Source organism: Protomyctophum parallelum (genome assembly GCF_964188405.1).
Source record: "Protomyctophum parallelum genome assembly, chromosome: 10".
Classification (NCBI taxonomy): Eukaryota; Metazoa; Chordata; class Actinopteri; order Myctophiformes; family Myctophidae; genus Protomyctophum; species Protomyctophum parallelum.
This window is the reverse complement of record NC_139704.1, coordinates 49,825,220-49,838,109: the sequence shown is the minus strand read 5'-3', so window position 1 is coordinate 49,838,109 and position 12,890 is coordinate 49,825,220. Positions and strand designations below refer to the sequence as shown.

General features: G+C 40.0%; 1 protein-coding gene across 1 annotated transcript in view; it reads right to left on the bottom strand.

Moving 5' to 3' along the window:
* LOC310865894 (uncharacterized protein) overlaps positions 1 to 12,890 on the bottom strand; it is a gene marked incomplete at its 5' end in the record, with an annotated part of 58,775 nt that overhangs the window by 41,558 nt on the left and 4,327 nt on the right. Inside the window, one exon of the mRNA XM_083775098.1 lies at positions 12,102 to 12,236. Within this exon, the coding sequence (XP_083631224.1) occupies positions 12,102 to 12,236 (135 nt within the window). The remainder of the gene's footprint in view (positions 1 to 12,101; positions 12,237 to 12,890) is intronic.

The following is a 12,890-nucleotide window of genomic DNA, read 5'->3' as shown; positions in this document are numbered from 1 at the left end:
TGTTTTAAGCTATATTTAACTATTTAAAAATAGCAGATCTACAAGCTTGTCGGGACAGGTCTGCTATTTTTTAAATTTTGTGAAAATGTGGCACAGATCTTTGAATATTATATTCTTTTTTTTAACTCAAATCTTTCAGTTTGCACTGGCGAAAACTGAATTAAAAACTAAATGAAAACTAAGCTATGACGACTAAAACTAAGACTAAATATATTGACAATTTCGTCAACAAATAAAAACTAGACTAAAATGTTAGGAAGGGACTAGTGGACAAGAGATCTAGTTTAAGTCATTTTACAATTAGTTGCATGCTGAAAATAGCTGATCTACAAGATCACAACTCGTCGCGTTGCGATGCGTTGTGAGCTTCTAGATCGGCTATTTTCAGCGAGAGAAAAAAACTGTCATTACAACGGCATCAAGGCCCACCAAAATACATTTTGTTCGACTAAATCAACTGTAGATTTAGTCGACAAAAAGCGTGTGATATTTAGTCGACTAAAACTAGACTAAAGACTAAAAAATTCCAGGTGACTAAAACTAAAATATAAACTATTCAAGAGACTATATGACTAAAACTAAAATCTAAATTTGCTGCCAAAAACAACACTGCCACAGACCAAAAGAAGGTTACTGATACTTGCGTCCAGCAGTGTTGTTTTTGACAGCTAATTTTGATTTTAGTTTGAGTCATAATAGTCTCTTCAAATAGTTTATTTAGTTTTAGTTACATTTTAGTCACCTGGAGTGTTTTAGTGTTAGTCTATAGTTTTAGTCGACTAAATATACAGTTGATTTAGTCGACCAAGATGTTGCTTGATGCCGTCGTAATGGCCGACTGTATACACTCGCTGAAAATAGCCGATCTGCGACGTGTTGTGAGCTTGTAGATCTGCTATTTTCAGCATGCAACCAAGTGTAAAATGACTTATACTGGATCTCTTGTCCACTAGAGTCCCTTCCTAACATTTTAGTCTAGAAAGTGTCAGTATATTTAGTCTTAGGTGCTATTTACACGAGGATGGTGTTCATAGAAAATGGCAAAGTCCTGTTGCGTCCTCACACGTTATGCTATAATGTGCTATTATGCTATAATGTCGCTAGGTGGCGATAATGGGCTGCCAAATAGACAGGTCACCCACGTACAAGAAGAAGAACCCCTTCACGCAAGCCTGCGCAACACGGCTCCGTCTTTTTGGCAAATCTAGAACTTCTTGTTTGAGAGCTAGCAAATTTAAGACATCCGGTTGCTTTCAGAATAAAAGTGTGGTTAATTAAATAATGATTACATTACATTATTAGTATTATTATTACATTACAGCTATTGTAAAGACACACATTATGTTTCTGTGTAAAAACAAGTAATTAAATAACACAGAAACATAATGTGTGTCTTATAGCATCATTTAAATGCTTAATTTGTAGTTTTAATGTGCAAATTAAACTTTTTTTAGAGGATACTCTTATTTTGAAGAGGTGGTCTTAAATTTGCTAGCTTAGATTTTCCAAAAAACAGTGCAAGCGGCGCAACACTGCTCTGGGCTGACACGGACAGGCAAAGCACACCACGGGATGGTATATATTTTATAATACATTAGGCTACATAAACGCTGCTGCCGCGGCTGCCGCCTATCACAAGGCTTTTTATTTACATCATGGTTTTACATTCAACATCGCTGATGAGCATCACTTTGTAGGCGAGGAGGGAGGCTTGTTCAGGAACTCCATTATATCATATATGGCTCTGCATCAATGTAATAAACATATGCGCTGTGAGCCAACGTGAGCCATGATGGCATAAGTTTTGCGGATTCACCGTTTTGCCTGTTTACACGGAGAAGGGATAAAACGGCATTCTCAAAGATTTCCACTCTGGAAGGTGGTTTCACTTTGTTGCGTTTTCACCTCATGAGAACACGGTTCTCGTCTAAACAACCACAGCAAACGGTACTTTATTTTGCCGTTTTCTATGAACACCATCCTCGTGTAAATAGCACCTTAGTTTTAGTCATCGTAGCTTAGTTTTCATTTAGTTTCCATGTAGTTTTTGTCAGGGACAAAATGTAGAGAGAGAGAGAGAGAGAGAGAGAGAGAGAGAGAGAGAGAGAGAGGTGACGGTCCCTCGTTCCTGCACGAGTCCTAACCAATCATTTTAATGAACATATAAAACTTACACACACATAGATGACTGTGAGCGTGCGCGCGCTCCACGCCTGCAGGCCTAGCACAGCACCGCGCTAATTAACCCATTCTGGGTGGGAACCCCTTTTGGTGTTTTAAGCAATATTTAACTATTTAAAAATAGCAGATCTACAAGCATGTCGGGACAGGTCTGCTATTTTTGAAATTTTGTGAAAATGTGGCACAGATCTTTGAATATTATATTCATTTTTTAACTCAAATCTTTCAGTTTGCACTGGCGAAAACTGAATTAAAAACTAAATGAAAACTAAGCTATGACGACTAAAACTAAGACTAAATATATTGACAATTTCGTCAACAAATAAAAACTAGACTAAAATGTTAGGAAGGGACTAGTGGACAAGATATCTAGTATAAGTCATTTTACAATTAGTTGCATGCTGAAAATAGCTGATCTACAAGATCACAACGCGTCGCGTTGCGATGCGTTGTGAGCTTCTAGATCAGCTATTTTCAGCAAGAGAAAAAAAAACTGTCATTACGACGGCATCAAGGCCCACCAAAATACATTTTATTCGACTAAATCAACTGTAGATTTAGTCGACAAAAATCGTGTGATATTTAGTCGACTAAAACTAGACTAAAGACTAAAACATTCCAGGTGACTAAAACTAAAAGATAAACTATTCAAGAGACTATATGACTAAAACTAAAATCTAAATTTGCTGCCAAAAACAACACTGCCACAGACCAAAAGAAGGTTACTGATACTTGCGTCCAGCAGTGTTGTTTTTGACAGCTAATTTTGATTTTAGTTTGAGTCATAATAGTCTCTTGAAATAGTTTATTTAGTTTTAGTTACATTTTAGTCACCTGGAGTGTTTTAGTGTTAGTCTATAGTTTTAGTCGACTAAATATACAGTTGATTTAGTCGACCAAGATGTTGCTTGATGCCGTCGTAATGGCCGACTGTATACACTCGCTGAAAATAGCCGATCTGCGACGTGTTGTGAGCTTGTAGATCTGCTATTTTCAGCATGCAACCAAGTGTAAAATGACTTATACTGGATCTCTTGTCCACTAGAGTCCCTTCCTAACATTTTAGTCTAGAAAGTGTCAGTATATTTAGTCTTAGGTGCTATTTACACGAGGATGGTGTTCATAGAAAATGGCAAAGTCCTGTTGCGTCCTCACACGTTATGCTATAATGTGCTATTATGCTATAATGTCGCTAGGTGGCGATAATGGGCTGCCAAATAGACAGGTCACCCACGTACAAGAAGAAGAACCCCTTCACGCAAGCCTGCGCAACACGGCTCCGTCTTTTTGGCAAATCTAAAACTTCTTGTTTGAGAGCTAGCAAATTTAAGACATCCGGTTGCTTTCAGAATAAAAGTGTAGTTAATTAAATAATGATTACATTACATTATTAGTATTATTATTACATTACAGCTATTGTAAAGACACACATTATGTTTCTGTGTAAAAACAAGTAATTAAATAACACAGAAACATAATGTGTGTCTTATAGCATCATTTAAATGCTTAATTTGTAGTTTTAATGTGCAAATTAAACTTTTTTTCAATACTCTAGAGGATACTCTTATTTTGAAGAGATGGTCTTAAATTTGCTAGCTTAGATTTTCCAAAAAACAGTGCAAGCGGCGCAACACTGCTCTGGGCTGACACTGACAGGCAAAGCACACCACGGGATGGTATATATTTTATAATACATTAGGCTACATAAACGCTGCTGCCGCGGCTGCCGCCTATCACAAGGCTTTTTATTTACATCATGGTTTTACATTCAACATCGCTGATGAGCATCACTTTGTAGGCGAGGAGGGAGGCTTGTTCAGGAACTCCATTATATCATAATGATATGGCTCTGCATCAATGTAATAAACATATGCGCTGTGAGCCAACGTGAGCCATGATGGCATAAGTTTTGCGGATTCACCGTTTTGCCTGTTTACACGGAGAAGGGATAAAACGGCGTTCTCAAAGATTTCCACTCTGGAAGGTGGTTTCACTTTGTTGCGTTTTCACCTCATGAGAACACGGTTCTCGTCTAAACAACCACAGCAAACGGTACTTTATTTTGCCGTTTTCTATGAACACCATCCTCGTGTAAATAGCACCTTAGTTTTAGTCATCGTAGCTTAGTTTTCATTTAGTTTCCATGTAGTTTTTGTCAGGGACAAAATGTAGAGAGAGAGAGAGAGAGAGAGAGAGAGAGAGAGAGAGAGAGAGAGAGAGAGAGAGAGAGAGAGAGGTGACGGTCGCTCGTTCCTGCACGAGTCCTAACCAATCATTTTAATGAACATATAAAACTTACACACACATAGATGACTGTGAGCGTGCGCGCGCTCCACGCCTGCAGGCCTAGCACAGCACCGCGCTAATTAACCCATTCTGGGTGGGAACCCCTTTTGGTGTTTTAAGCTATATTTAACTATTTAAAAATAGCAGATCTACAAGCTTGTCGGGACAGGTCTGCTATTTTTTAAATTTTGTGAAAATGTGGCACAGATCTTTGAATATTATATTCTTTTTTTTAACTCAAATCTTTCAGTTTGCACTGGCGAAAACTGAATTAAAAACTAAATGAAAACTAAGCTATGACGACTAAAACTAAGACTAAATATATTGACAATTTCGTCAACAAATAAAAACTAGACTAAAATGTTAGGAAGGGACTAGTGGACAAGAGATCTAGTTTAAGTCATTTTACAATTAGTTGCATGCTGAAAATAGCTGATCTACAAGATCACAACTCGTCGCGTTGCGATGCGTTGTGAGCTTCTAGATCGGCTATTTTCAGCGAGAGAAAAAAACTGTCATTACAACGGCATCAAGGCCCACCAAAATACATTTTGTTCGACTAAATCAACTGTAGATTTAGTCGACAAAAAGCGTGTGATATTTAGTCGACTAAAACTAGACTAAAGACTAAAAAATTCCAGGTGACTAAAACTAAAATATAAACTATTCAAGAGACTATATGACTAAAACTAAAATCTAAATTTGCTGCCAAAAACAACACTGCCACAGACCAAAAGAAGGTTACTGATACTTGCGTCCAGCAGTGTTGTTTTTGACAGCTAATTTTGATTTTAGTTTGAGTCATAATAGTCTCTTCAAATAGTTTATTTAGTTTTAGTTACATTTTAGTCACCTGGAGTGTTTTAGTGTTAGTCTATAGTTTTAGTCGACTAAATATACAGTTGATTTAGTCGACCAAGATGTTGCTTGATGCCGTCGTAATGGCCGACTGTATACACTCGCTGAAAATAGCCGATCTGCGACGTGTTGTGAGCTTGTAGATCTGCTATTTTCAGCATGCAACCAAGTGTAAAATGACTTATACTGGATCTCTTGTCCACTAGAGTCCCTTCCTAACATTTTAGTCTAGAAAGTGTCAGTATATTTAGTCTTAGGTGCTATTTACACGAGGATGGTGTTCATAGAAAATGGCAAAGTCCTGTTGCGTCCTCACACGTTATGCTATAATGTGCTATTATGCTATAATGTCGCTAGGTGGCGATAATGGGCTGCCAAATAGACAGGTCACCCACGTACAAGAAGAAGAACCCCTTCACGCAAGCCTGCGCAACACGGCTCCGTCTTTTTGGCAAATCTAGAACTTCTTGTTTGAGAGCTAGCAAATTTAAGACATCCGGTTGCTTTCAGAATAAAAGTGTGGTTAATTAAATAATGATTACATTACATTATTAGTATTATTATTACATTACAGCTATTGTAAAGACACACATTATGTTTCTGTGTAAAAACAAGTAATTAAATAACACAGAAACATAATGTGTGTCTTATAGCATCATTTAAATGCTTAATTTGTAGTTTTAATGTGCAAATTAAACTTTTTTTAGAGGATACTCTTATTTTGAAGAGGTGGTCTTAAATTTGCTAGCTTAGATTTTCCAAAAAACAGTGCAAGCGGCGCAACACTGCTCTGGGCTGACACGGACAGGCAAAGCACACCACGGGATGGTATATATTTTATAATACATTAGGCTACATAAACGCTGCTGCCGCGGCTGCCGCCTATCACAAGGCTTTTTATTTACATCATGGTTTTACATTCAACATCGCTGATGAGCATCACTTTGTAGGCGAGGAGGGAGGCTTGTTCAGGAACTCCATTATATCATATATGGCTCTGCATCAATGTAATAAACATATGCGCTGTGAGCCAACGTGAGCCATGATGGCATAAGTTTTGCGGATTCACCGTTTTGCCTGTTTACACGGAGAAGGGATAAAACGGCATTCTCAAAGATTTCCACTCTGGAAGGTGGTTTCACTTTGTTGCGTTTTCACCTCATGAGAACACGGTTCTCGTCTAAACAACCACAGCAAACGGTACTTTATTTTGCCGTTTTCTATGAACACCATCCTCGTGTAAATAGCACCTTAGTTTTAGTCATCGTAGCTTAGTTTTCATTTAGTTTCCATGTAGTTTTTGTCAGGGACAAAATGTAGAGAGAGAGAGAGAGAGAGAGAGAGAGAGAGAGAGAGAGAGAGAGAGAGAGAGGTGACGGTCCCTCGTTCCTGCACGAGTCCTAACCAATCATTTTAATGAACATATAAAACTTACACACACATAGATGACTGTGAGCGTGCGCGCGCTCCACGCCTGCAGGCCTAGCACAGCACCGCGCTAATTAACCCATTCTGGGTGGGAACCCCTTTTGGTGTTTTAAGCAATATTTAACTATTTAAAAATAGCAGATCTACAAGCATGTCGGGACAGGTCTGCTATTTTTGAAATTTTGTGAAAATGTGGCACAGATCTTTGAATATTATATTCATTTTTTAACTCAAATCTTTCAGTTTGCACTGGCGAAAACTGAATTAAAAACTAAATGAAAACTAAGCTATGACGACTAAAACTAAGACTAAATATATTGACAATTTCGTCAACAAATAAAAACTAGACTAAAATGTTAGGAAGGGACTAGTGGACAAGATATCTAGTATAAGTCATTTTACAATTAGTTGCATGCTGAAAATAGCTGATCTACAAGATCACAACGCGTCGCGTTGCGATGCGTTGTGAGCTTCTAGATCAGCTATTTTCAGCAAGAGAAAAAAAAACTGTCATTACGACGGCATCAAGGCCCACCAAAATACATTTTATTCGACTAAATCAACTGTAGATTTAGTCGACAAAAATCGTGTGATATTTAGTCGACTAAAACTAGACTAAAGACTAAAACATTCCAGGTGACTAAAACTAAAAGATAAACTATTCAAGAGACTATATGACTAAAACTAAAATCTAAATTTGCTGCCAAAAACAACACTGCCACAGACCAAAAGAAGGTTACTGATACTTGCGTCCAGCAGTGTTGTTTTTGACAGCTAATTTTGATTTTAGTTTGAGTCATAATAGTCTCTTCAAATAGTTTATTTAGTTTTAGTTACATTTTAGTCACCTGGAGTGTTTTAGTGTTAGTCTATAGTTTTAGTCGACTAAATATACAGTTGATTTAGTCGACCAAGATGTTGCTTGATGCCGTCGTAATGGCCGACTGTATACACTCGCTGAAAATAGCCGATCTGCGACGTGTTGTGAGCTTGTAGATCTGCTATTTTCAGCATGCAACCAAGTGTAAAATGACTTATACTGGATCTCTTGTCCACTAGAGTCCCTTCCTAACATTTTAGTCTAGAAAGTGTCAGTATATTTAGTCTTAGGTGCTATTTACACGAGGATGGTGTTCATAGAAAATGGCAAAGTCCTGTTGCGTCCTCACACGTTATGCTATAATGTGCTATTATGCTATAATGTCGCTAGGTGGCGATAATGGGCTGCCAAATAGACAGGTCACCCACGTACAAGAAGAAGAACCCCTTCACGCAAGCCTGCGCAACACGGCTCCGTCTTTTTGGCAAATCTAGAACTTCTTGTTTGAGAGCTAGCAAATTTAAGACATCCGGTTGCTTTCAGAATAAAAGTGTGGTTAATTAAATAATGATTACATTACATTATTAGTATTATTATTACATTACAGCTATTGTAAAGACACACATTATGTTTCTGTGTAAAAACAAGTAATTAAATAACACAGAAACATAATGTGTGTCTTATAGCATCATTTAAATGCTTAATTTGTAGTTTTAATGTGCAAATTAAACTTTTTTTAGAGGATACTCTTATTTTGAAGAGGTGGTCTTAAATTTGCTAGCTTAGATTTTCCAAAAAACAGTGCAAGCGGCGCAACACTGCTCTGGGCTGACACGGACAGGCAAAGCACACCACGGGATGGTATATATTTTATAATACATTAGGCTACATAAACGCTGCTGCCGCGGCTGCCGCCTATCACAAGGCTTTTTATTTACATCATGGTTTTACATTCAACATCGCTGATGAGCATCACTTTGTAGGCGAGGAGGGAGGCTTGTTCAGGAACTCCATTATATCATATATGGCTCTGCATCAATGTAATAAACATATGCGCTGTGAGCCAACGTGAGCCATGATGGCATAAGTTTTGCGGATTCACCGTTTTGCCTGTTTACACGGAGAAGGGATAAAACGGCATTCTCAAAGATTTCCACTCTGGAAGGTGGTTTCACTTTGTTGCGTTTTCACCTCATGAGAACACGGTTCTCGTCTAAACAACCACAGCAAACGGTACTTTATTTTGCCGTTTTCTATGAACACCATCCTCGTGTAAATAGCACCTTAGTTTTAGTCATCGTAGCTTAGTTTTCATTTAGTTTCCATGTAGTTTTTGTCAGGGACAAAATGTAGAGAGAGAGAGAGAGAGAGAGAGAGAGAGAGAGAGAGAGAGAGAGAGAGAGAGGTGACGGTCCCTCGTTCCTGCACGAGTCCTAACCAATCATTTTAATGAACATATAAAACTTACACACACATAGATGACTGTGAGCGTGCGCGCGCTCCACGCCTGCAGGCCTAGCACAGCACCGCGCTAATTAACCCATTCTGGGTGGGAACCCCTTTTGGTGTTTTAAGCAATATTTAACTATTTAAAAATAGCAGATCTACAAGCTTGTCGGGACAGGTCTGCTATTTTTGAAATTTTGTGAAAATGTGGCACAGATCTTTGAATATTATATTCTTTTTTTAACTCAAATCTTTGCTTCTGGGGGGGGGGGACATTTCAGATGGGTATATTTTTGGGGGTCCTAGAGAACCACTGACATATAGAAACATGCGTTTTTCAGGAAACGGTCAGGATTTAAGAAGGCATTTGTAGAATATTTGTTCTCAGGTTAAGAAGGATGTAGTGCAGATGCGCGGCCAGGTTCAGACTCAAGAGCCTCAGATGCAGGGACAAATTAGCCATTGGGCCAGTGGGGCCGTGGCCCAGGGGCCCTTGGCTCTCAGGGGCCCTTCGGGGAAATTGGACCGTGAGGTACTAGGTTTGACGCCCTGAAAAGGGCTCCTGGGGCCCTTCATTGGCCATTGATTTTGTTAAATTTAGGTCAAAAAGATGATAAAAACACGGAAAAACACCTAAATTTCGCACGCACGCACGCTATGGGGGCCCTGCAAAAATTACTGGCCCAGGGGCATTGATGGGCTGAAGCCCCCTTTGATTAGCAACACATTGAGGGGCTAAAGCCCCCTTTCATTAGCAACACATTGAGAGGCTGAAGCCCCCTTTCATTAGCAACACATTGAGAGGCTAAAGCCCCCTTTCATTAGCAACACATTGAGGGGCTAAAGCCCCCTTTGATTAGCAACACATTGAGGGGCTGAAGCCCCCTTTCATTAGCAACACATTGAGGGGCTAAAGCCCCCTTTCATTAGCAACACATTGAGGGGCTGAAGCCCCCTTTCATTAGCAACACATTATGGGGCTAAAGCCCCCTTTCATTAGCAAGACATTGAGGGGCTAAAGCCCCCTTTCATTAGCAACACATTGAGGGGCTAAAGCCCCCTTTCATTAGCAACACATTGAGGGGCTAAAGCCCCCTTTCATTAGCAAAACATTGATGGACAACAGAACAAGCTGATGGTTTCAGGAGTAGAGACAGGGGAGCAGGTAGCGGAATGCTGTTTTTACTAGAGCTGGGACTTGATTAAAAAAATTAATCTAATTAATCAGAGGCTTTGCGATTAATTAATCTAGATTAATCGCATTTTAATCGCATATCAATATTCAACCCGAGAACAGCGAGAAACCTTTTTTTTTATGTTTTTTGAATCAATGAATAGTGACTACAGGATACCACTCATTTTCAACATTTTACTGTCATTAATATACCTGTTGTGGAAATAATAATAAAAAGTCACCCCATTCTGTGTTGCCTAGAACTGGAGGTCTGAAAAAGAATTAGTAACAGTAACAAGTACATCTCAGTGACATCACAAAGCTGTACTTACTTCATATTGTTACTGTTTTTTGTCAGATCTCCAGTTCTAGGCAACACAAAATGGGGTGACTTTTTATTATTTCCACTTTTCAGTACTATAGAAAAGCGCCCAGTGAGAAACGTTCCGCGTTGAAAAAAAAAGGTGCGATTAATTTATCTGTAGTTAATCGCGATTAATTTATCTGTAGTTAATTCATCTAAATTAATCGCAATTAGTCCCGGCCCTAGTTTTTACCCTCCTTTTCCGGAGTGACCCGCCCCACCCGCCGCGCGATAATTACGCTAAAAACCTGTCCCGTCCGCCCGCCGGCCCGGGCAACGGGCCGTCGCACGCATCACTTCTGGGTACACAAGGATACATCTTCACCTGCTATAACCCACAGCAACCCCCCCAAGACAGTCCGTTGCTGCCCTCTGCAGGCCTGGGCTGCACTGGCAGTTAGCCAACTTCAATATATCACAAATACCATGCTACAGTTAACCCATTCTGACCTGAGATCAGATTCATACGAGGTTTTCCACTGGACACACACTGGTCTGACGAACCCATTCTGACCTGAGATCAGATTCTAAAAATGTCAGTCGTTCTTCGATTTAAAAAAAAAATAGCAAACCTACAAGCTCGTATCGCGCCACTCGGTGGCGCGATATGAGCTTGTAGATCTGCTATTTTTCAATAGCTAAAGCATGACATGATGTTAACACCAAAATGGGTGCCCGTTCAGAATGGGTTAATGCAACGCATGTTCTGCCTTCCTCAACCCATTCTGGGCAGGCGGGTGATTTAGGCATTATGTTATACTTTACAAGCTCGTAGCGCGTTGCTGCACTACGAGCTTGTAGGTCTGCTATTTTTGAAAAATCAAGAAAATGTGGCACATATCTTTGAATACACCTGGATATTCTTTCAGAGTGAATGTTTTTAACTCCTATCTTTGCTTCTGTGAGGTCCCAATATTTTCAGATGGGAGTCGGCGGCCAATTACATATATTATTTTTGGGAGTCCTTGACATGAAATAGTTTGAGAATGACTGACATAGAAACATAGATTTTTCAGAAAACTTAGAAGACATTTGTAGAATTGTCCTCAGGTCTAAATGGGTAACCGTTAAGGCATGTTTTTGGTTTGCAACGGTTGGATTTCATGTCCAGCGCAATTCTGTTGTCCTACGATGGCTTTACTTGAATTGTATTCAAGTTGAAGCTTATTTTGTTCAACTGTTTGTTTAACCCATTCTGAACGGGCACCCATTTTGGTGTTGGCATCATGTTGTGCTTTATCTATTGAAAAATAGCAGATCTACAAGCTCATAGCGCGCCACCGAGTGGCGCGCTAAGAGCTTGTAGGTCTGCTATTTTTGAAAAATCGAAGAACGACTGACATTTTTAGAATCTGATCTCACGTCAGAATGGGTTAATCAGACCAGTGTGTGTCCAGTGGAAACCTCATATGAATCTGATCTCAGGTCAGAATGGGTTAAAGACTATATGTATTCTGTGTTATTTTGTAGTTTTCACGCTGCTTCACCGACTATAAAGAGCGTGGGTTTGAAACTGGATACGGTGTCATCACCAGTCCACATACCGGGCCAGGGTTTGGATGCATCGGGTGCGTGCTGCCACAGGATCTGGTGGATGGCTTCAGGAACGGAGCGGTAGTCTGGGAACAGTTCCACGCGGATGCCTCCGTCTCGTGGTGGAAGGAAAATCACCTCATGGGCTGTGGAGAGAAACGCATGGCAGTCAAGTTGAACAGTATAGTGGAATGTAAAGGCCTTATTCATACTCGTTTTCGGTGAAGAGCTGACCACCGAAAACTACAACATGACGTCACTGAGCCACGGTGGTAAGAGACTCACCGCTCACCCCAAACACACCTCTCTGTTTTTACTAAAACTACAACATGACGTCACTGAGCCGCGGTGGTAAGAGACTCACCGCTCACCCCAAACACACCTCTCTGTTTTTACTAAAACTACAACATGACGTCACTGAGCCGCGGTGGTAAGAGACTCACCGCTCACCCCAAACACATCTCTCTGTTTTTACTAAAACTACAACATGACGTCACTGAGCCGCGGTGGTAAGAGACTCACCGCTCACCCCAAACACACCTCTCTGTTTTTACTAAAACTACAACATGACGTCACTGAGCCGCGGTGGTAAGAGACTCACCGCTCACCCCAAACACACCTCTCTGTTTTTACTAAAACTACAACATGACGTCACTGAGCCGCGGTGGTAAGAGACTCACCGCTCACCCTAAACACATCTCTGTTTTTACTAAAACTACAACATGACGTCACTGAGCCGCGGTGGTAAGAGACTCACCGCTCACCCCAAACACATCTCTCTGTTTTTACTAAAACTACAA